Source organism: Gymnoscopelus braueri, assembly GCF_963280865.1.
Source record: "Gymnoscopelus braueri genome assembly, chromosome: 9".
Taxonomy (NCBI): Eukaryota; Metazoa; Chordata; class Actinopteri; order Myctophiformes; family Myctophidae; genus Gymnoscopelus; species Gymnoscopelus braueri.
In genome coordinates, this window is record NC_137610.1 from 9,208,168 (window position 1) to 9,234,228 (window position 26,061).

General features: G+C 41.9%; 1 protein-coding gene across 2 annotated transcripts in view; it reads right to left on the minus strand.

Annotated features, from left to right (window-relative positions):
• Positions 1–1,977: 1,977 nt before the first annotated feature.
• Positions 1,978–26,061, minus strand: part of slc6a15 (solute carrier family 6 member 15) — a 197,154-nt gene continuing 173,070 nt past the window's right edge. For both annotated transcript variants that reach the window (XM_080437434.1, XM_080437433.1), the window contains 9 exons: positions 25,266–25,398; positions 24,338–24,519; positions 12,721–12,831; positions 11,142–11,383; positions 10,188–10,386; positions 7,900–8,092; positions 5,948–6,107; positions 4,504–4,666; positions 1,978–3,742 (listed from right to left, as the gene is read on the minus strand). In XM_080437434.1, coding sequence (XP_080293560.1) covers positions 3,329–3,742; positions 4,504–4,666; positions 5,948–6,107; positions 7,900–8,092; positions 10,188–10,386; positions 11,142–11,383; positions 12,721–12,831; positions 24,338–24,519; positions 25,266–25,398 — 1,797 coding nt within the window. In that variant the 3' untranslated portion in view covers positions 1,978–3,328. The remainder of the gene's footprint in view (positions 3,743–4,503; positions 4,667–5,947; positions 6,108–7,899; positions 8,093–10,187; positions 10,387–11,141; positions 11,384–12,720; positions 12,832–24,337; positions 24,520–25,265; positions 25,399–26,061) is intronic.

The following is a 26,061-nucleotide window of genomic DNA, read 5'->3' on the forward strand; positions in this document are numbered from 1 at the left end:
AGCATGCCAACATTGTTGTATTCACCGACAACTGCCTCCTGGACCCAAAGATTGCAGCCCTGGTGTACAAGGAAATGGCCAAGACATCGGTGATGGTCTTTGACGAGGCTCACAACATAGGTGAGAAGATACTTTTATTCAGTTTAATCGTTTATTGCAACATCAACCAAGGCTGCCACTTGCCAAGAATTTGTCTCAGGATGGACACACAGCAATCCATTAAGTATTAGTATTAAGATTATTATCCAACGGTATAATAAAACATAATAAAGACATCTGTACTTCCAAAGTACAGATGTCTTCACTGTGATTTACTTTTATTTATTATTTTTAACTAGTCGTCGTTTGAATAAAAAATGTGTTGGTCCCAGGTTAGAATTTGGCCCCCATCAAATGTGTTATTGTCAGTGGTTGATTTGGAGATTGGAAACCCACTATTCACTGGATTTTTATGTTCCTTCACCTTTCCATTCTTTCTCCTCTTCTCCAGACAAGGTGTGTATTGACTCCATGAGTGTGTACTTCACAAGACGAACACTGGACCGCTGTTGGACCAATGTGGAAACACTCGGGGGAAAAGTGCTGAAAAATATGCTCCCCCATGTAATCGCCTCTAATCTGGCTGATATCAACTCCTCCCAAGCTCACCTGCTTGTGATCTACCTACAGTCCAGACCTACATTCAGTACCAAGGCATGTCCTACTTGATGTGCCTGCAGACCAGGGACTGCAACAACTACTAAGCCAAGGGAAGAGGCTCCTTGCCTCTTAAAGGCCATATTTTATTATTATTCTCATGTCTGTGTGTTTTGTTTACCAGTGGACATTCACTCCAGCACATTTGTTGCTATAAAAGCCAAACAGGCAAAACTGACATCAGCACTTAAACAGAGAATATAAACAGAATTATATGTAAGTCTCAAAAATGTGATAAAGAATTATTGTTGTTACAAAAGTGATAAAGAAAAATATTGGATTGGATTAACCTGGGATTAAACAAGTAGTCCAGGTGGCACCAAACACCGCCCCGTGGAGACTGGTGTTCTATTCCTCCACGGTGTCGCTGGCTTGGCTGCGTGTTTCAGCGAATACAATTGGCCGTGTTTGAACTGCAGGTGGGAAGCCAGTAGGGGAGGGGGACTTCTGTCTCTGCACTAGCGACTCCGGGGGGTGCCTGTTCAGCAGGGAGTGGAACTTGGAGGGACTGTGTTACGCCCTTCTGGTAATACTCCTCACTGTCAGGTGAAATGAAGTGACTGTTGACCCCTTGTAGCTGTATATCGGATGAGACAGGGTTTGGCATTGACATGGAGAATCAATACAAACGGGGGAATTGACAACGAATAATTTGGGGAGGGAAAAAATAAGTAATTACTGCTGTTTGCTTTTTAGGGCAGAGTGGACAGAATTTGTTTGATTTTTTTGGCCGTCTACTTTGGGCATGGTTTTTATGTCATTTCATTCAACGGTATACTGTATGTCAGTGTCATGCAGTGAATTTCATCGCATCATTAAATTCTATGTACAATATCTCAGCAGTTCTATGCGCAAGTTGTCAGATGAAATGCTTCCAAACTAAGTGAATAAAATAATCTGTGACTTTGTAGTATGGCTGTGTTTTGCACCATGATCTGTGAATCTTTCAAACTAGAAACCAAGCACTGTTTCTGAAGGAAATTCGTCAGACTGGCAAGGCGATACATGCCAGGTTTGAAGTTGATTACTGTTCTCAATATATGCGGAGCGGAGCACACATGGAGAGACAGACAGACAGACAGACAGAGACACACGCACTCTGCACATTTATTGATGATGTGCTGAGTGGTAAGTTTAAATCAGCATGAAGTCATTTCATTCATAGATGATGTACTTTCTTATGGTTTTTGAATGTTGATCCTGACTGAATGATGATTCCACATTGATGAGTCTACATTCTGCATGTCTGAGAAAACCAGAAAAACAAATGACAAGTGCCCAGTCTGGAACATGTTTGTTCTTTAATCCTGACAGGAAAAAAAGACAGCATTTGAAGCACTTTCATGAAAAAAAACCAAAAATATTTACAAGGACTCCCTCGTATACATTGACAGCACATTAGTAAACAAAACAAAAAAAAGAATATTAAGAAAGAGAGACCAGCGTTAAGGATTTTGGAGCTCTTCTCAACCATATAAACACTGTTCTTGATATCCAAACTATTCAGATAAATATATTTATAATATTTATATATTATATTTACAGAATACCGTAAATATACAACGTCCACCATGTATTCTATAAACAAATATAAATGATTTAGGCACACTTCTTGAGAACAATCATGGGAGTGGTTTTCAATGTCATCCTTTCGCTGTTTCAAACTAAGTCAAAACGCCATCCAAAGCGGCTACAGTGCTAGTAATCTCTTTACTTTTTAGACCAGCAAGGCGGGGGAGGGGGGGATCGTGAGCTACACAGCCATTTTACAGTTCACCCAGCTTGCCCTCAGCAGATGCACAAAAGCCCCACTTCCAAACTGATCTCTTAGTCCAGTGGTTCTCGACCTTTTCAGGCCGCGACCCCCCCAAAATAAGCATTATTTGAACTGGGGACCCTCTCACTTGTTCGGTTCCACAGATAAATATTGTGAAAATAACAGATCTACAAGCTCACAACGCCTCGCTTTGCGAGGCGTTTTGAGCTTGTAGATCGGCTATTTTCAAACATTTGGCCTCTTTCTTCTATGATGGTCGTTTGTATAGTATAGTTTTTTGATTACTTCTCTTTTCTTTCCTATGTATTAAAAAAGGTCTTAAAAGTCCTTAAATTGTCACTTCACTGTCATCTGAGGACCCCGCCCCACCGCCCCAAAATCATGTGGGGACCCCCCTGGGGTTGAGAACCACTGTCTTAGTCCATTAACCCGCTACTTTATGAATTCCACTTCAGGGAGGTCTTGTTCAAGTAGGCTTTGTCGAGGGTCCACCTTATTGCTTTACACACCCATTCTAACCTGTGGCGCCTACGAGGTGGAGTGAGCAAGGGTTGTAAAAGGGGAATAAGGGTGCAAAGAGATCAGTTTGGAACTCAGCTAAGCGATGGAGAGGGGTGGTGATGACGTTATATTCAAAACGTCTTTTTAAAGGTACAATACGTGGGTTCAGAGACGACGTAATGAAGAGCAGCTAAGATATCTACAAAGAATATACAGTACAATGGTCAAATAATACGCATGACTTCCAACGACTAAACGCACATGGGGGGGGTGGGGGGGGGGGGGGAGGAGGGGGGTCGTCCAGTCGGGTTATACGGCAGGTTTGGAGGCAGAACAGGGGCTTCCAGTCATCCTTTACAAGTCTGACTCTGGCATGTCCGGCATGTCGGCCATCAGATAGCCAATACCATAGCGGCCGTTGGGCGCAGTGTCCACATCGCTGCCTCCGCCACCCCCACCCCCGCCCCCGCCCCCGCCGCCACTCTGCAGGCGGTAGATACTGTTGCCGGGCATGGGCGAGGGCATTACGCTGGGCGCCTTGCCACGGATGAGGCTTTCGTCGTCGCCGTCGTCGTCCCCGGGGCAATTGCTGTCTTTGATGATGCGCGCCTTCTTGTAGGCGACGGAGGACAGGGCGCCGGCTTTCTCGTCTATGATGTTGAAGTAGCGCAGGCAGAACACCACGGGCACGGGCAGGATGGCTGTCACCACCAGGCTGATGCACACTATGATGCCCCACAGAGGGTAGCTCTGGGGCTGCTCCTTGGCCTGCGGAGACGGGGTGAAAGATTATCTCCATATGGTATTGTTTTCTTTCATTCTGGAAGGTTGACCCTTTTTTAACACAAAGCATTACATTGTTCAACACATTTGTGGTGAGTTCTAATTTCTAAAGGAGGATATAACAGACTACATGTTTGGGCTCATTTTAAGGTCTACTTTGGCTTTTGTTAGCACCCCAGACAGTTTGTAAGTTGCTTGATTCAGTATTTAGACATTTAATATTCATTTTATCAGACACACCCCTGTCCTATACAAACCCATTGTAACTTCAATCTCTATTTTAACCATGTTATATTAATTGAAAACTAAAGAGTACATTTGACAAATTATTAAAATGCCTTTTTTGAATTATTAGTCAAAAAGCATAATTAGTTAGATAATTACGGTATGCTTTTTACATGAATTCCATTCATAAATATCTGATGTTGTCTAATACAATCTGATTACTTCAATACACTTGGAACAATTGCTCCTCCTCATTCTCTTGAAGTGATAAAACAGGTCGATGGCCTTGAATGTCGGCTCGGCAGACTAAACATCCTCTCGTTCTTCCAGGTTAAAAGAAAACGCATTTAGCAGGCTCACACACATTATTTTTCATCACCCCCTTAATCTTTAGACAACGCCTCACTTCCTTTCAACCCTGTCCTTTTCTTTAGAGCTATTTCAGGGAAACTACAGAGCATATTAGTAGATAACCCCCCAGGTCGCAGCAGGTGGACAGAGAGGCAGAAACAGTGACTCACCAGTTCCTGGTTCCAGGCACTGTAGGAGGGCGGGGTCATGGCCAGCTGGATTAAGCTGGATCCCAGCAGCACCAGCAGCAGGACCGGCGTGATGTACTTCCACATGTAGTAGTAGAAACGGTACGGAGTGAAGCCCAGCATGTCCTTCAGGTCTTCAAAGAATCTACAGGAGAGACAGAGAGACGGAGAGAGAGACAGGAGGTGAGATGGTGGGAGCAGTGATGGAAGAAGTGCTCACATCTTTTACTTAAAGGAGTAGTTCACCCAAAAAATTACTTATTTTCTATCAATTGCACACCCCATGAAGCCTTGAATTCATGATTTTCTTTAAGTTTTTGTCACATTCGTAAGCTAATAATTTGATTCATGTCTCCTACAGGCTAATGTATCCGGTAGGAGACACAAAGTAGATTATTTGTGTCTCCTACCGGAAATACACCCAGTCATCAAATTATTGGCTTAGGAATGCGACAAAAACAGAAATAAATCCATGAATTCAAGGCTTCATGGGGTGTGCAATTGATAGAAAATAAGTAATTTTTTGGGTGAACTCCTCCTTTAAGTCAAAGTATCGATACTGCAATGTAGATATACTCTGTTACAAGTAAAAGTCACGGACTTGACCAATGTCAAAGAGAAAGCTGTTACATTTTTTCAGTTGCACTCATACCTTTCTTAAATATCTACAATCTTTCAAATCATTATTTTTATTATAGGTTGGTGACAAGAACATGGATCGCAGTATGTCCCATTGTAGGTTTTCAAAGAATGTGAGAGAGGAGAATGGGAGGGGAGTCGTAACAAGGAAACATTGTGTTCACACTTCACAGTGGATTGATGTTTCATAAATCAAGGACCTTTGCCTGTTCTCATAAAGTAACAACAAGGGGCCAAGAGCCATGTGTCCCATGGGTCAGGAGTCCATCTCCTGTTTCTTTTGCGTGAGGCAGCTTGATGTACAAGTACAGTACACCCCCCCTGGACATGATGCTGGTATGTTGTTGCTTGTTCTCATGGTTTGAGGAAATGTGTTAACTTGTATGTTTACTACAAGCTTGTACTGTAGCTGAAATAATTCTCTTTCTTTGTTCCATATAGATTTAAGAAAATAAAACCCGAAAACCCGAGTGGAAGCAATGTAAAAACAATGCAACTTTACAGGAGTTTGGTTTAGATAATGGAGGTAAAAAATAAATAAAAATCACGATGCTTTGATGATTCATAAACCCAATAGCCTTTGCACATCCTCCATAGCTTTGTTTGTCCTTAAAATTCAAGGATATTCAAACAGAAGTAAAAAAAAAAGAAAAGAAAAAAAAAAGGTTTCAATCTACAGTAAGCCTTGAACTACTGAAAGTATAAAGGCAAATTCTCTACGTTTTTTGATCTTCCCATACAGTAGCTATGATACACAGCAGTGGGTTATGAGATACAGTGTACATACTTATCAGTGCCATAGACCCAGGCGATGGCCACGTTCTCCAGTAGGACCACGATGAGCAGAGGCAGGGTGGCAGAGTAGTCATCAAACATGGCCACGAAGTAGTTCCCTGAACGCTGGACAAACAGCAGACCAACGAAGAAAGCCAACAGGCAGCATCCCACTGCAGGAGGAGAAAGGACTCGTTAACACTGGGGTTTTACTGTGTACACCAGTGTTGATTTTGACAACACATTTTGATTTAGTTTTAGTCGTAGTCTTTTGAATAAAATTCTGTTTAGTTTTAGTCATTTTTTTGTCACCTGAAATGTTTACTTTTAGTCTAGTTTTAGTCGACTAAATCTACAGTTTAGTCAACAACATATTCTTTTTGGTGGGCTGTGATGCCATCGAAAAGATTCCCCCCCCCCCCCCCCCCCGTTGACAAAACGGTCCCGGGGGGCACCGCGCTGCTGCCCCCCCCCCCCCCCCCCCCACCGTTGACAAAACGGGGGGGGGGGGGCACCGAACCGGGCACCACGAAGGGTTAATCCGCCCCTGCCCATGATGACTCGTCTTAGTTCTACTGGATCTCTTCTCCACTAGTCCCTCACTAACATTTTAGTCTAGTTTTTATTTGTTGACGAAATTGTCAGTATATTTAGTCATAGTTTTAGTCATCATAGCTTAGTTTTTATTTAGTTTTCGTAAGTGAAAAAAGCTAGTCAACAGACATTTTCCGTCATAGTTTTAGTCGACAAAATCAACACTGGTGTACACACAAACATACTGATGACTTGTACTGTAGCACAGCAGTGATCTCTAGAGCAATGGTTCTCAACCTTTTCAGGCAGCGACCCCCTAAAATAATCATATTTGAACTGGGGACCCCCCCACCCTGATAAGCACTTGGAATTGTAGGAGTTGAGGCATTACATTTTGTTTGTGGTTATATTCACATTATATATTTGCATCTTCTGCAATTTTCATCACCAAATTATGGGTTCCAAGTCATACATTGCAGTGCGGTACATTATTCTTGCTTCTATCTATTGTAAAGCACTTTGTGATTGCTTTGATAAGTGCTATATGAATAATATAGCCTATATTAGCCAATTATATTAATATTCTAATTTGAGATGTGCATGAAAATTGTCCATTACTCAGTCTCAGCTAGTTACATTTGAGCCACTAACAGCAGCATGCAGGCTAGGTAACACATATTTGGCTGACCCTGAAGAAGCACAGTTGAGCTGAGGTTAATTGGATAAAATGCTACTTGTGATAAGCAACTAAACAGAATGAACCATATCCTGTTGATTGAAATCACAGGGGAAGTCTGAAATGCTGACTAAGTACCAGGTACGTACACAGTAAAAATCCTCAGTGTTCATTTAAAAATGGTGTTGATATTATTTCTAAACGACACTATATATCACCACTGTTAACTTTGAGAGTGTTAATACTGTATGTAAAATGGCCCGTTCTGGCTTGTTCTTAGATTTACAGTGTCATTTATACTGTAACTTTCTATGCCAGTGATGATGCCAGCACCAACATTAACCCATTCAATCCGGGGACGCATCTGTGTCATTTTTAGATTTCTTTGGCTATTCAAAAAATAGCAGATCTACAAGCTCATAGCGCGGCACCGAGTGCCGCGCTATGAGCTTGTAGATCTGCTTTTTTTTTTAAATCGTGAAAATCTTTGAATATATATATTTTTAAAGCGAATATTTGTAACTCAAATCTTTGCTTCTGGGGGTCCCTGGAACAAAATATTTTACAAAATAGCAGATCTACAAGCTCATAGCGCGGCACTCGGTGCCGCACTATGAGCTTGTATATCTGCTATTTTTGAATAGCCAAATAAATCTAAAATTGAATGGGTTAACTTAAAATAAATAAATGTGTTAGTAAAAAGCAGCGGAGATTAAACCCAGTCCCTCCAGGCCACAAGGGGCGTTCTAACAAACCTGTTAGGAACTCTTTGCGAACTTTGAAGGTGTCGACCAGGGGGGTGAGGATGCCCTCAATGGTGCCGAACATGCTGCCCAGGCCCAAGTTGACCAACATGAGGAAGAACATGACGGACCAGAACGGAGAGGCCGGGAAATGTGTCATGGCCTCTGTGAACGCAATGAACGCCAGGCCCGTTCCTTGAACCGCCTACAGGGGAAGAGCAAGGAAGAGTGAGGAAGTGATATGGGTTGATACAGAATGGTAAATAATGTATACTGCGCCTTTCATCCAAAGCACTTTACAATGTGCATTATACTTTCACCCATACACACACATTCACCCACTGATGGCAGACAAGACCATGCACGGCACCAATTATGTGAACAAAATTATTGTATATGACTTTTAGTAAATAATTAAATTCCCTATGCTTCTCATTATAAAATAGTTATTTAAGATTCCATATATTGTTATGGTCATTACCACTGTGATCAATACAGCGCTGAGGGAAATGGGTTGTTGACATTTTTACGCTCATTGATGTTTTACCCACAAGTCTTCAGGTGTTCATCAACTTGCAGTGTGTGGTGTTTCTGTTCACAGTATATCAGCTGTTGCTACAGTACTCTTGTCTCTGTTGTATTGCTATAGTTCCTGAGGGCCAATACTTCATCTATTATTCAAACTACTTTGGACTACACTCAATGTAACACTACAGGAATAGAAATGCATTAAAATAGCCCTCTGAAAACAGATAGGGGTCAATGGTGGACTTCCTTGAAAACATCTTCATGACTGAAAGGTTTTGTTTGTGTGTTTTTCTTTCAAATGGTCTTACTATATTAGTTATGCGTTTACATATTGCTGTTGTCACATGAAAACCTTTCTCCCAATTCTTGCAGCCGTTCCATTTTTACATAACATTATATTTTTCCGGGTTGAAATGTTATGACCCTTTAGTTTATCTTTCAAAATCCACTGTATATAGCATTCAATCCAAAATATCCATTGACCATAAAGGTGACTATATATATATATTGGCTATACTAGACCATGGGTTCCAAAACTTTTCAGCCCGTGACCCCAAAATAATGCAGCCATTGACTCGCGACCCCACTTAAAGGGATATTTCACTTTCAAAAAAACTTTGGGTCATTTTATCGTCTACTCAAGCTTTTGTGAGCCCCCCAGACCGTTTTTAAGTTGCTTGATTTAGTATTTAGATATTTGATAATCATGTTATCAGACACGCCCCCTTCCTATACAAACCCATTATAACTTCAAACTCCATTTTTAACATGTTAGATTCATCAAAAACACCCGTCCTTGGTTCTGGTGACTCACCCTGCCCTCCTAATACGTGAGGGGGCTGTGTTTTTTCGATTACTTTTTTCATTTATTTTATTTAATTTTTTTATTGTATTTAATTTTTTTCGTTTTCCAAAAAAAATATTAAAAATAAATGAAAAAAGTTATCGAAAAAACACGGCCCCCTCGCGTATTAGGAGGGCAGGGTGAGTCACCAGAACCAAGGACGGGTGTTTTTGATGAATCTAACATGTTAAAAATGGAGTTTGAAGTTATAATGGGTTTGTATAGGAAGGGGGCGTGTCTGATAAAATGAATATCAAATATCTAAATACTGAATCAAGCAACTTAAAAACGGTCTGGGGGGCTCACAAAAGCCTGAGTAGACGATAAAAAGACCAAAAGTTTTTTTTAAAGTGAAATATCCCTTTAACCGTGCAGGTAATTTATGCACATAAACTTGCACGTTCGGTGCGCATTTGTAACGTATTTTAGTATGACTTTTGACTGTAGGCCTACTACTTGTACTGTTAATATTCTTGTTAATATAGAATTCAATCAATCACATTTACAGTACCTAATGAGATGGGTAAAATGTACTATTTGTAATCATTTTTAGATTGAAATACATTTTATTTTATTTATTATTATTTATTTTTTACCCAAAATAAATTTGCAACCCCACCGTCAGTGTCCCGCGTGGCGACCCCAACTTTGGGAACCCCTTTACTAGACCACTTGTGGACCATGCAAGTTGGGGACGAAGTAAGTCGTGACCGATGCAAGTTTGGAATGCCTGCCCCACCCAGTTATGGGTGTGGCAGTGTGGACACCCACGCCAAGTTTGAAGTCAATCGGTCGGATGGTGTCCGAGTTATACCCGGGACAGTCAGATAGATAGACACGCACGCACGCACGCACACAGGTTTGGTGAATTTAGATGTGTGGCATCTGTCAATGTCACAACTTATCTTCCCATCATTATGTACTGTACCTTGTTGAGTTCAGCTTCGATGGTGCAGGAGTCCAGTCCTAGTCGAGCGTAATCACCATCACCATCCATTACTCCTTTGAAACTGTCTGTCATCTGCTGGTAGTCCTCAGCACTGACAGCATGACTTAAATTAATGTGGTGCGGGATCAGTTCGGGGGGAATTCCATTTCCCAGTAAGGCCACAATCTTCTTAGTGTTCCTGGAAAATTGTCAAAAGGGATACTCAGTTTTATGCTAATACAAGACTTGTTTAAATGAGTAGGAATGTCTGGCTTCATCAGACACTTGAGCCCAATCCCAATGTCCAGACTGACTTCGAGGCGCATTCCCGCTAATTACGTGAGTGTCAAGTGCATGATGGCTTTTTCTCAGACATTTTGAGTCCTTTATGCACACGTTCTGCAAATCCACGTTACTGAACACATTTGACCCTTTTAGACCGGGAACACATCTCTGTCATTTTTTTATTTCTTTGGGCTATAAAAAAATAGCAGATATATGAGCTTGTAGATCTGCTGTTTTTTTTTGTTATCGTGGAAAATGTGTGCAAAAGCAAACATCAAATCTTTGCTTCTGGGAGGATTCTACAAATGTCTTCTAAATCCAGTTGTTTTGAGAAAAAAAAAAAAAAAAGTTCTAAAAAATTATATTATTTGGCCGTGGACCCCCAAAATGATTTGTTCCAGGGACCCCGAGAAGTTGTAACAGAGTTAAAAAATGTTTGCTTTAAAAATATATATATTCAAAGATTTGAACAAATCTTCACGATTTTTCAAAAATAGTAGATATACAAGCTCAACTGCGCGGAACTGGGTGTCGCGCTATGAGCTTGTAGATCTGCAATTTTTGAATAGCCAAAGAAATCTTAAAATAAATGACACAGATGCGTTCCCGGTCTTAAAGGGTTATACCGACTGTACTACAGACTCAAGAAGAGCAGGAAAGAGTACTCACAGAGTGACACACTTGATGTTCATGATGTTGGCTTTGAAGCCGAGCACGGCGAAAACCACCAGGGTGGCGAGCACGGAGGTGAAGAAGTTGATGAGGGACACCAGCACGGCGTCAAAGTGACAATTGTTGTCCCGCTTGTTGTAGCTGGAGAAGGCAATGACGCCGCCGAAGCCCAGGCCGAGTGCGAAGAAGACCTGTGTGGCCGCCTCGCGCCACACTTTGGGCTCCAACATGATCTCCAGCTAGAGAGAGGAGACACAGCAGGACAGGAACCTTCAGTCTGAAGAACCCCTTTCCGTTGTCATTCATGCAATGGCTGATAAGACTGTATAAACCAGGGGTCTTCAACGTTTTTCAGGCCAAGGACCCCTTAGCTGAGACAGAGATGAAGCAGGGACCCCCCACTACATTGTAGGCTATACACTTTTCCATAGATTTCATAGCTTATAGATTTAATTGCTATCATCTGTGTTGTGTAAATGTAGGTTTTTTTGTTGTTTATTTCAGACATTTAAGCACTTAAACCCTTAATACTTCAGTAAACTTTACATTTGGCTCTGTACTTGGTTTGGTCCTTTTTCATTTTACACCTAAACTTCTTTGCCGAAAATAGCCGATCTACAAGCTCACAACGCCTCGCAGTAGATCTGCTATTTTCGGCTAATGTTCCTCAGAATAGGGATGCTAGGGTTCAAGTGGTTAATGTTAATGTAACAAAAATCACACAAAGACGTGGTGGCCCACCTGTAGTAACTCTGAGGACCCCTAGGGGTCAGGGACCCCCTGTTGAAGACCCCTGGTATAGACATTATATTGACTACAAAAGTGTGCTCCTCAGAGTGTAGTAGATCTCTGCTAGGCCGCTGGGTTGAAAAATCATGTCTGCAACTAACAGTGATTTGTAGCATTCGTGGTGCCCCCTATGGGTGGAGTTGTGAAATTGCATTGTTTAGAGGCCCATCAATGTGTGATAGAAATTTGGGGCAGATCGGATCAGTTCATCATGATCTCATTTGGAAACTAAACTGTTCGGCAGATTCTATCAGATTCAAAATGTGATGTTCAGCTGTATGTGTGACAGCTTGGTCCAGTTTCACCAAATCAACATAATCTTTCACTGTTGTTCATCGACATTTACGATCAAAACACCTATAGGCTGTGATGATCCTGTATTTGTTCTTTTTTTTTTACACCGGCTTTCCACACAACGTCATGTCAAGATGATATCGACAACGACACAGTAGCTTTACAGACACTGGTGCTCTTCTCCAAATAGGGTGACTCTGCACACGCTGAAGGGTTATTGAGGTCATAAAGATAGCATTGTAATTATGTACACGGCACACTGATTCACAGAGTTATACTGCTCTTTGTTGAGGCTCATTAAATACATTCTGGCCTATTTCTAGATGTCTGAGGCTTGTTATTGGCTATAATTCTGCACCGACAATTTAAGACAATCCTTTATTTTAATGTGGTGTAACACAGTAATATCCTCCATTCGTGTAGCCATTTATCAATGTGTGTACACATTTTGACACTCTCAGAGTTAAATGAACACTTCTGGATTGGACTGTACCTTTGGAGTGAACATGTGCCGGATGCCATCTATGGATCCCTTGAGGAGAAGAGCCCGAACCAGGAAGCAGATCAGTACGACGTACGGGAACAGGGAACTGAAGTACATCACCTGCAGCCAATGAGAACAGCTCATTACATACGCAGTACACACACTATATTATCACATCACCTGCAGTCAATGAGAACAGCAGCTCATACACTATGATATCGTTGCTGTCCGGCAGAAACCAGCTAACTCCATATTGACGCTTTTGCATTTTTTTTCCATAAATCAAGGCCATTGGACACCCTTTACGTCTGTGTGTTGGTAAAAATAATAAAAATGAACCAATGAAAAGTATTAAAAAGCACTTCTGACAAAACCAGCTAACTCCATTGGATCCTCAAATTTTCTGCTAAACCAGCGAAGGCCAACAGAGTTAGCTGGTTTAGCTGACTCCAGGCTCCACCCCCTTTTGACCTCCAACCTCATTGTGAGCTTGGAGGTCCATTCAGCTGTTCTTACCAATGATGAACAAAACCTCCTAACCTCCTAACCTCCTAACTAAAGTTCCTGCCAGACAGCAGAGATATACTAGCAGTCATGTTTAAGTGTACAACACTTTTTCCTGTATACCTACCTACCTACCTACCTACAGTACCTACCTACCTAACTACCTAAAAAAAAATATACATGACTAAATAAATAGTATATTTACGTAGTACTGACTCCTTCTTTTAACTGCCAAAAGGCCACTCTGACACCTCACATTTGGCCACAATACAGAACACAAGGTTCTGTATTGTGGCCAAATGTGAGGTGTCAGAGTGACTCAGGACACTGACATCAATCATTTAGCATCATCACATCTCTAATTGATTACCATGGACACGGTCTACCAGAGACCAAGAGAAGAAATCAACCGTGCCGTGGTCACGTACACACCAAGCCCTATAACTATAACGATAAATACATTATGCAGCACTGCCCCTTTAAGAGGAGGGCATAAAAGGGGTGACCAGATTTGCGGCCTTCCTTTTGGGCCCAAAGCCTGCATTTGAGTGTTTGGGGAAAGACTTGGAGGCTTGGGAATATTCAATCTAAAACTGGGCAAGGAAACTTGTGAACCAATGTTATTGCTTTTGTAATTCATTTTGGCAATATGGTGACGTGTTTTAATAAGCTGCATTCTATATCCCCTTTACAGAGTTTGGCAAGTGTGGCCGTGTGGAAGTGTGTGGAATCAGAAAATGGTAAGGTGATGTTTCTTTTCTAGAGGGTCTTTAATATCTTTGTTAGGCCTATTGTTAATGTATTGTTTCTAGAGCCTCCAGGTCCCTCAAATAGTTAGCTCCATTCCAGGGTCCTGTGGGAAGAAGGAGCTTAGCAAATCAGTATGTATGTATAACATTAGAAGAGGATCTACCAGAAATAATGTGCATTGATTATGTGTGCTACAGCAGTGGTTCTCAAACTTTTTCATGTCAAGGACCCCCAACGTGACACTTATTAGCCCACGGACCCCCATTTGAAAAGATAAGCCAGGGACCCCCATAAGAGAAGATTTTTACGGCTCTAGCATTGATTTTCAACCATTTTAATTCCAAGGACGCCCACTTGCACGAGGCTACGGACCCCCATTTCATGGAATTTCTATGGGACCCCAATTTATATTGTTAAATCAATGTTAATTTAACTCTGAGAGTGTACAAATGGAACCAAATGGACCCGTTAGGGTCCATTTGGTTCCATTTGTACATTCTCAGAGTTACAGACCCATAAGGGTCTATTTGGTTCCTAACTATCCATCATTTAGCTGGGAACCCCTGGAACTCCCTCAAGGACCCTTGGGGGTCCCCGGACCCCACTTTGAGAACCAATGTGCTACAGAGTCAGGCCTTATGAGGAAGCACCACTCAGGTGCTTCTGCTGCCAGGAGTACGGGTATACAGAGGAGACCTTAAGTGTGGGAGATGTGGGAAGAAAGAGAGAGAACGCAGTGTGAGGAACAGCAAGAACCTGCCAAAATGTAACTGTCAAGGAAACCATCATGCAGGAGCAGCGCAATGTCCTAAAAGAATAATGGAAGACGATGTGAAAAGGATCAGGAAAGAAAAGATTGTCGTATGCGGAAGCAGTGAGGAGACTGGAGGGGAATGAAACCCAAGTGGCTGTGCAAAATAGACCGGAGGAAAAAGGGAACGCTACTGGCCAAAATATCTGCCTTGACATGAGGCGATTCCTGGCTTTCATAGCCATGGTTATAAACTGTGCAGTAGAAATTCAGAGTAAGTCAGAAAGGATAAATATGATAGTGGATGCAGCCACAAGGTTCCTGGATGTCGTGGATATTAGTGGAGAAGACCTGAATGACATTCTGAGAGAGGGTTTTGCCCCAACTCAGACAATAAGTGTCTGAGTCATAGAACGGGCGGATGTGATGAAAGGGATATTTTGTGTGGGACACTGTAGTTTACACAGAGACATGTGGTGGAAACAATATACAGTCAGTGGCGGTAATGCACAATTATGTTTGCCAACCGCCAATAAACCCCAATAGAAGAAGAAGAGGAGTCCTGTGGGCAGTTATTGGTGGGAGCCTTAACCACTTGAACCCCATAACGTGCGTGCCGGCATGAGGGAAAAAGTCGTGGACATGCTGGGGGCGGGGGGGAGGGGGCTGACGTCATGACGTTCACTGTCAGTTTTGGTGTAGCTGGTGTAGTGTGTACAAATGTAACCAAATGGACTGGAATTGAATTAACTAACTATAAGCACTATAGCTCTGGATAAAGAACAGATTGTAAATGTTTAAGTAATTTTCAGACTTTCTATTTAAAGGAAATTCAAGCTTACTCTATTGTGAAAGTTAAAGTAATACTAGGTAACGTTTTCAACAAAACTAAAGTTAAATTGTATATCTTTTGTCAGTGGCAAAAGTTTCACAACACCCACTCCATGAATTTCACACCCGGAAGCCTTTTATTTATATATTTTCTATTGAACGGTGAAGGGGGGGACTTTCCCGGGAAAATGACGTTCCTGGCCAACGTCATGACGTCGTGGCCGACGTCCCCAGGAACTACCGCAACGGTTTCCTGTTTGGCCAGGAACTACCGCGGTAATAGCAAAAAGGAACCTCACGCTGATGTTAAGAGAATGTAGGATTGGAAGATCGAAAAAGAACAGAAAAAGAAAGCACAGCTCATGGTAACTAATGCTCCACTGGCTAAGAGAAACGATCCGTAGATAGTATAAAACAATTAAAAGATCGCTTTTTGAAACGCTTCCGGCTTCCGGTGAAAACGAATGGAATTCTGGGTAATCGAGGATTACGGAAATTGTATGCAGTGACGGTAGTGACCAGCAGAGGTTGCTAAAAATCGTTATTTGGGATTCTGCATTGTACAACTTTAAAAGAACTACATGAAACATTGCATTTCAATAAACATTAGTAATATGGAAGTCAGAATAAATAGTGAACATATTAGATTATATATTATACACATAGAGCTCTTCACAGGTTAAAAATGACGGTCCCAAACCCTAATGGAACCTGAAATTGGTTCCGAGATCCGAGTGGAGCCGACATTAAAAAAAAGAAAAAAGAAAGACGCACCTGGATGGCACCCATTATTTTATGGACCTAAAATGCTGTTCTAACACAGTAGGTGAGATATCAGCTATACTCCATATGAAATCTAGCCTAGCTGTAGCAGCCTACAATAAGAGACATTGACAATGACATTAAATTGCATGTTTTCACCTCGATTAATAAGGAAACCATGATCACACATGCCACGGTGCACTTTGATTCCACGGAGGTATAGTATGTGCGTGCGCTCTCACTTTAACTGACGTGGGAACAACTTAGTTCCCCCATATCTTGTTGTAGTAATCTGATCCCTAGTCAGTCAGTCTATCATAGCAGCACTTGATTCTGGCCAGTTTACAAAGAACAACGATTTGTTGTGTATTGGCTTGTCTGACACCTGGTTGATGAGTTGAGAGAGAAACTGCACGTAACCAGTAACAGAATGGTCATTGCGGCGAGAGGCGAGAGGGGGGGGGGGCAGTTTAAAAAAATCATTCGAACTCAAGTGGGCGGCAGAGTTCAAACACCACAACTACAGAATAACAGTGGTGGCCCGTACGGCTGGCGTAGCGGTCCGGGCACCTAGGCTCCAATATAGCCTGACAGTGCATTGCAGGTTCGAGTCCCGTTCCTGACGATCTTTGCTGCATGTCTCTCCCCATCTCTCTCTCCCTGTTTCCTGTCTGTCTCTACTGTAAAACTATAAATAAACCAAAAAGGTGGTGAATGTAATCATGTATGTAAGTTATACAGATAGTTATTGTTAGTTATTGTTAGTTAGTGTGGTTGCCCGAATGGGCAACCAGACTATAGTACTCTACCGACTTTATTCCAATAGATAAACTTTATTTTGCCGTGCTACTCCGCCCACAGTTTTTTCCCCCCAATTTCGTGCCATATGTCAAATTGACGGCTTCATCGGGAATCCCAGGCTTGTACTTTGCTAAGAGATACGTTGTACAGTTTAATTGATATTGATTTATTAGTGCATTAAATTTCCCCATCCACTTTAATGGGAAAATAAAAAAACTCAAATTCAAGTATTTTTTTCTCAAAAACCGTAAGGGCTAGAGTTACAAGACTTTGAGGGAAGGTTCAGAGTTTATTGCCAAATTATTGAAACAAATATTACACCAGTCGGCTTCATGGTGGCGCTATAACAGCCCACTTTACCTTTTGGCCTATAACTTTTGAACCGTAGGTCGTAAAATGAAAAAGTCTTTACCCCTGGATTCAGTGTTGCTATGCTCATTTGGGAAGTGCTTGCACTGTATTAATGACGTGACGCGCACGTCGCTTAACACCTACACTATAGGTCACACAATGGACAATTGATATGCATATAGGCTAATTCCTATGTTAATGTACCTGGCGTGAGTCGGGAGCCTTTGTAAACTTTGATGAAGTGTGAATTTGAAGTAGTTTTAAATCTATGCGTGTGCCTGCGCGTGCTCCTGGTCAAATAGGTTCCGGCACGCCGTGCAAGGCCGTCCAGTGAGCATTGCACCCCTGCCTGGATTCCTTGGGTCATGACGCAACTCCCCATATAGGCCACGCCCATTTGCGTCTGGATAGATTTTTTGATATTGATTTATTAGTGCATTAAATTTCCCCATCCACTTTAATGGGAATTGCAAAAACTCCCATTCAAGTATTTTTTTCTCGGAAACCGTAAGGGCTACAGTTACAAGACTTGGAGGGGAGGTTTATAATTTAGTGCGAAATTATTAAAAAAAATATTACACCAATCGGCCTCATGGTGGCGCTATAACAACCCACTTTACGTTTTGACTTATAACTCTTGAACCGTAGGTTCAAGAGTGGGTCATGACGCAACTCCCTATATAGGTCACACCAATTTGCGTCAGGATAGATTTTCCGCCATTTTGAATTTTCTTCAAAACACACTTTTAACTCCTCCTCCCACATATTTTGTCCAAATTTCACAAAAATCGGTACACATGATCTCTGGACCCATGCGATAAACATCTCCAAGCAGAATTTTGATAGTCCTTACGGTTCGTCCTTAAATGGCTTCCAAAGTTAGCGGGAGGGGCCCGTTTTACAAAAAAGGCCAAAAATCACAAACGAAACCTCCAGTCAATCCCAAATTTGAATTACATGTCAAGGGTGGTTTACTCAACGGATCCCCAAAAGCATTTCCACTTTGATCCATAGGGGGCACCACAAATGCGCAAAATGTAACCGTTTGATGCAAAAACATTATTTCGGGGTGGATCGATCCTCTCAAAATGAAACGCAAGTGATCTCATGACAGACGTGACAATGTAATTGGCGCAGCCTCCGACAGTATTCCTCCCAGCGTATTCCTCGAGTCCCGGCGGCCGCAGCCCACGACCGCCGTCGGCGCAACCACACTTTGCAATTGCCCTGAATTGCGACGCGTCTAGTTATAGTTGTAGTGCTTGGTGTGGACGGCCCTTTCGACCATGAAAATGATGTCACTCACACAGAGGTGGACGAAGTACTCGACCCCAGTACTTGATTAAGAGTACAGATACTCTTGGTCAAATTTACTCCACTACAAGTAAAAGTAGCTCTTGTTTCAGAGAAATACTGTAACTCTGAAACCACCTGCACTGCATGCACTGATGTGCTTTCTTGTAGAACCACTACGTTGTACAAAGCCTGCAGAAACACCTAATATGTACTGTTGTTCTCATGTCCTACTAAATAAAGTACATCAATCGATCAATCAATCAATCAATCAATAAAAACATAGAAATGACTGAGGAACCAGAACTAAATACTTTTACTCCTATACACCCATACAAGATGTAACAAAGATACGAGCGGAGGGGGAAGCCAGAAACACGGCTAGTGTGAGAGCAGAAGTTAGGCCAATTGCATTTTAGGGAAGGAAAAAAAACTGCCAACCTAAAGACCAAACTGCACCAATGCAACTAGTCGCAACTCCTTGCAACAAAACCGTTTTAAGGTCAACCGCACCAATGCAACTCCTTGCAACTGCCATTGGGGATAATGGTTGCAAGTAGTTGCAAGTAGTTGCATGATGCAAGGAGTTGCATGGCGAATCATTGGTGTGGATGTGGAGTAGGCTTAAAAGTACTAAAAGTTAAAAAAGTAAAATATTTGTCTTGGAAATGTACTCAAGTAAGAGTAATAAGTATCAAAAAAATATCTTATACTCAAGTAAAGTACAGATCCTCAGAATCTGTACTCAAGTACAGTACTCAAGTACATTTACTCCATTACTGTCCACCACTGCCTCACATCACTAGCAGCTAGGCCAAGGGAGCCCACACAAGTACTTACTTTTGTCCCATTGCTGTGCTAATTTGACAGTGGGCCTCTTTTCTTTATGCACACTGCTATGGGGCATTATCTCAGGATCTGTCCTGGGTTGGTGAGGTGGCATTGGAAGACAGGGGAGGGGGGCTGAGTCAACCCCCCCCCCCCACACACACACACACACACACTCTGACAAGAGTGTTTATGGGCTTTGGTAACGGGGTGTGGATTCAGACGATGGGGGATGTTTTGGGGTTGAGTCATAAGCAGGGCTGATGATTCAGACGTTGTGTCCCCATGAAAAGCTTAACATCTTGTCTTAAAGGGATGGGTTCTCCCTAAAAACTAAATGCATATATTTTGAAAGATACCTCACAATTCAGTGAATATTTTGTGAACTTATAAAGCAATTGCAGTATATCCCATGCTACTATAGAAACCAGAGACTCCCGTCTAGCCCGTGAACTCAGGAAAACGTCTAGTTTTTTCTTTGATTATGAATAGCAGTCTGTATACAGTAGTCCAGGGGTCTTCAACAGGGGATCCTGGACCCCTAGGGGGTCCTCAGAGTTACTACAGGGGGTCTGTCAAATCTTTGCGTGATATATATCTTTACCATAACCACTTGAACCCTAGCAACTTTAGCCAAAAAATAGCAGATCTAGAGCTTGTAGATCTACTATTTTTAGCAAAGAGGTTTAGGCGTAGAGGGGGAAAAAGAGCAGACCAAGTAAGCAAAAAAGTTTAATCTGAAACACAATTTTATACAATCTAGAGGGGGTCCCTGCTTCATCTCTCTCTCAGCTAGGGGGTCCTTGGCCTGAAAACATTGAAGACCCCTGCAGTAGTCTACTATCATGTGCATGTAGAGCTGAAATTCTAGAAGCAGAAAAAGTGTCCTAAGCCACTGAACAACCTAAACAACGTGTTGCTCAATCTTGGTGACATCACAGTAGTATTGTCATGGTGGTCTGCTGTAACCATTCTGCAATCTGATGCAATCTCTGTGCTATTCTGCATGAGCTGGTGGCAACGCATGCAGCAACCTGGTTTTGGATGTTGGATGCCAGCGGGGGGGTGAGGATGGGTGCGTCATGGCAGGCCGCGGGGATCACCCCGTCCCACACCCTATATAGATATGAGAGCGCCTTGTTCATATTCACAAATCCAGATTAACCTGGCTAAGAATGCGGAAGCAACGTGACATGAATTCTGTGCTAGGGTGGATTTTTCTGTTTAAAATTCCATGATTGATTGCCCATTGCTCAAGTAAATGCTGTTTATTCAGGGATGATGCTCAACCTGAAATGAAAATGAAATCTCATTACATGTCAAGCATCATATTTAGAATATATATCATGGCCATTTTTTTCTCTACCCTGGGACTGAACATTCTTGTGTGTTGCATGTCTGACAACCTCATAACTTGGCTCTTAATTAAGAACACAAACAAAACCTTGGTCAAAACGAGGCTAAGAAGACTGTCTGGCTGATAAGTAGTTATCTGTTCCTCTGCAGCTTCTCTCCAACAAGCTATAAAAGGTATTTTTTTTATTTTGAAAGGTTATGTTTGGCATTAGATAGCATGTGCTTTTTTGCAAAGGTCATGTTCTGAGAGTTACGCTGTTATCTCTGTAACAAATAATACAACATTTTCAAGATGTCTTTTGCAGAGATTATAGACCGTAATAAAACTCACTATGAAAATGTTACTGATTTAATAATGTGCCACTGTACTTATCTACATAACTAGTGATATTTCTGTGCAATTTAACATTGAGGACCTTTTGATTAGAATTTGTGATGGAACATTTTAGATGAACTTTCATTTAAGCATAACAGGTTGTTTCAATCATGTGATGGGCTTTTCTCTCTCACGGTCATAAACCAAAAATGTCTCCTTTCCTCCTTTTCACCACATTCTTGACAAATCAAGCCAAGAAAAAGAGCGCGCGGAACCATGGCAACCAAAAACGGTTGCTTTCACACCCGCCCATACAGAGCATTGGGAGAGAAATGCAGATCACAGTAGGGATATTCCTTGGAATAGGCTTTTGTCGAGCATGGGTGGATGGATAGGCCATTAATATTCTTTTGAATGGCATAGCTCTGATTAAGCTTCAAAGGCATTCGACAGTGGCCCCTTCAGTGAAGTGAAGAAAAAAAAGTTCACGTCTGCTTCCACTCTGCCAGCTGAAAAGGCCATGTAGACAGAGAGACTGGCTGGTGGAGGTCCATCTGGCCTTTACAGTACAGCTAACCACCAGCCTGGGTGGCTTTGTCTTTTCTACACTACTGATGCGCTAATCTGTTCACTTACAACAGGAGTAGCTACTAGGGTTTGTCAGACACAGTGGTGTAAAGTAACCTAGTACATTTACTCAAGTACTGTACTTAAGTAAAATGTTTAGGTACTTTTACTTTACTGGAGTATTTCCAATTGTCTGTACTTTTACTTCTACTCCACTACATCCCAGAGGCAAATATTGTACTTTTACTCCACTACAATTATTTGAAAACTTTAGTTACTTTGCAGATATAAATTATTACTTTATAAAACATACATTAACCACTTTAACCCTATTTTATACCTAGGCTATTTGAAAATAGCTGATCTACAAGCTCACAACGTGTCGCATCGCGACGCGTTGTGAGCTGCTATTTTCAAACATTTTATTACTAACAAGATGTTACTTTACTTTGTATAATCAAGAAGACACTATAATCTCAATGAAGGGAAGGACATTCTGACAGCTGAATATATATATTTTTCCCCCGGCGCTGTGAACCTTGACAGCATGGCAGTTATGGAGATAATGATAATGATGACTGTGCCTATCAGTGAGATTTCACACTAAGGCGGCAGGGAATGGCAGGGGTTTGTGTGGCAGGAGACTGTGTGTCTGCACATCACCATGGCAGTGGACCAAGATTAAAGCACAACTGCTGCAGACGAAGGCATCCATCTTGTTTTGTCTGTGTCCACTGTGGTGAAAGCAGAGCACAGCGGAAGACAAGGATTCAATGGAGCCAAGCAAACAACCAGACAGCTGTTGGGATAAGAACTGAACTGGTGACAATGCCTGGATCAAATGAGAAACTCTCATTTAGAGGGCTAGCAGACAGCTATGTTCTGTAGGAAGCCTCTACAGGCTTGGCTATATTAGCTTGAGGAACCGTTCAATGGAGTTAAATTAACAGGTGGCGCCACCTTGGGAGGTTTTCGCTATTACTTTCAATGGAGTGACGTCACATTCTCTTTCTAGATACTGGCTCATTACAAGCGGAATTTGGCATAATTTTCTCCCATTATTAAAATAACTAACCTCATAAAGAGCTCATGCCTGCCTTACATTTCCTAAATAGCGATATGAATTAATATTGGAAATCATTGACTTATATAGATTGATAGACACATTCTGACTTTGTGGTTAAATGAGATGGAAATATGTATAGTTTGGCAGGAACATATGATGTTATTAATGCATTTTAATCATGGCAACCAGAACATATGTATTAACATGCAATTTCAGGAGGAACTGTATAGCCAAAAACAGCTTTGTAACTGTCATATCAGATTCATAATGTGATGTACAGTATACGTATCCCAGTTCTCTAGTTTGATTACACTTGTAGGTGTAGGTAACAAATCTGGTAAGCAGTGAGGACACTGGATACCAGCAGTAACAGTACTGTGAAAGTTGGATAAATATATTTTTGGACCCAATTCATGCCTCAGAGCATGCAGGGGTAACACCGAAAATCTAATGTAATTTCACTGTCACAGTGAGCTCTGTAAAGATTAATAACTGCCAGCAGTTCACCAATTAACACAACCTTGACTCTGACTTTGGAAGTGCACCGACTAATGCTTGTCATGTGAAATGAGAAAACGTGAGAAAAAGGATAAAGATGACCAGGAGGAGAAAAAAAGGGAAGTAGCTGGGTGAGTTTGCAAGCAAATGCAAGCCTTTTAGCCTGTGGGTTAATCCATCCAGATGCTAGTCACGCTATTGTCAACTCTGCTCCACTAATCCTGGTCAAAAGTAAGCTCAGCTAGAAATCTGAGAGATCACATGAGCTTCCAGGCATCATATATCATTAGAGAAATTAATCAGCTAACATTACAGTAGTCACACAGCGTAGTAGCCTATCGACACAACATGCACTCATTCAGGGTGTCGTCTATTAGATGGGTGTAGATAGAAGGGTGATTAATAGGTGCGTGGCTGTGTGCAGATCCAGGGGACAAGCCTGGATAGTGGAGACCATCTTTTTCTTGACAATTGCACAGTAGTAGACTTGTGATATGATTGCTGCTGTTCAACGTAAAGTTGGCTTTCAAACGACTTCTTGCCACAAATCAGAAAAGGGCCATTTCATAAGCATCCAAGTCCAGAGTGGTCTCATCAGTTATCTTAGTAAAGAAGATGTATGTGATATTCCATGCACAACACATTCAAAGTGCATTCATTCAAATCTTCTCTGTATCCGTTCTTCCAATCACAGTCAGACAGTATGATCGGGAATCCCCAACACCCAGCTTGGTCTGCATGGGTTTTCATTTACTTTAAGGCTATACAATCTGTACGTTTTATGTCCTATATGTCCTGACAGTAAGAGGCATATGTTCTCGCTCTCGATAAGAGCGTGTGCTAAATTGTAATTGCGATTGCAGCTGTAACACCCGGAACTCAGGTCTCCCACGTGCGAAACAAAACCTCTACAAATCTCATCTTAAAGGTTGAAAAGTCTTATTTTACTCACCTTCCCTGAGGACTGGATTCCCTTGATCATGGCGAGACAGACCATGGACCAGGCAGCCAGCAGGCAGACCGTCATCTTCCAGTTGAGACCTCCACCCTCATCGATGCTGTCAGAGATGTCCAAGGCCACGCGGTACCAGTAGTACGTGGTGGCTGAGCTCTTCTCACACTCTGGAACCACATCTATAAGGACAACATGGCAGGAGTCAGCGGATCGATCACCTTATTTCACACTAATTTACTGTAGCAGGCATTCGCAAAGTGCTTCATGGATAAAAACAGAACGACATAGTTAAAATTACAAACAGGGAAATCCATGAGTAATATACATCAAGCTAAGGTAGGAATTAAGGATGATTATAGGCTATACAGAATAAGTGGTCTCTGAGTCTGGATAATATGCATTTTGAAAATGTGCATAATATTAACAACTTAAACCACTTATACGGACTGACCGGTCCTCCAGGGGTCTATGCTTGGCCCAGCCTTTCTTCCCTCTACAACAAATCTCTTTGTCCAAGACAGACGATCTACAAGCTCACATCTTGTGAGCTTGTAGATCTGCTATTTTTGCCGAACGTTTGGCCTATTTTCACAGTATTTTCGCCTATTAAGGCATGCCCAGAATAGGGACACCAGGGTTCATGTGCTAAATTTGCATAATATGGCTATTATTTCTGTTCATTTCTATAGCACGCGTTTAATTCGAAGTAAACTCAAAGTGCTTCACATTAAAGGACAAAAAGATTTGCAAAGGACAGACTACCCCCCTAACACACACAGAAAAGTACATGTGCGCACGCACGCAACGCAACACCACACACACACACACACACACACACACACACACACACACACACACACACACACACACACACACACACACACACACGTGCACACCCTCCTCATTCTCTTCTGGTGTGTCTTACATGTGCTGCCACTGGTCTTATTCTTGATGAGTGGACACTCATGCCACGGCAGAGGTTGCTGAAAGGACTGGGAGAAGTAGAAGAAACTCCAGCCAATGATCACATTGTAGTAGAGCGCCACAAAGAAACACACCTACAGGAAGGACAAGGGACAAGTACAACATCAGCTACAGAGAACAGGATTTGGATCAAAGGAAACCAATATCAGTTCCTTCCTCCTATGGAGTTGGATGGTATCAAGATGGTATACTCGTACATGTGTTTTTTGTTTTTTGTTGTTGTCTCTTAGAATGCTTCATTGCATTCAGCCAAATTATACAGTCAGAAAGGCCACCCCATGGCTGAAAATGAAAATGAAAATGAGTACTGGTTTATACTCCAAATCCGTCCAGTATAAATGAAAGCTATAATGCATCAATATTACTGATGATTTCCCTAATTGGAGGTGTGACAAATGCCTTGTTGTGAGCTACACAACACACAACTGCAGCTTTTTATGGAAGAACCCAAAATAGAAGATCTTATAATAGATGAGGATTTTATTGGGAGTATTTGATGAATCGTGACATGTGCTCCCATTTCCCATTTCATTCAGAGAGAAAGTGGTCACAGTATTGGGATTCGCCGCTCAGCGAGTGCACATAAATAGAAATGTAATCATAGTAACTAATTTTCATACTCTTAATTTAATGTTGGCCTGGACCGCTGACGTAGCGGTCCGGGCACCTAGGCTCCAAAGTAGTCTGGCAGCGCGTCGTGGAGTTCGAGTCCCAATCCCGACGGCCTTTGTTTGCTG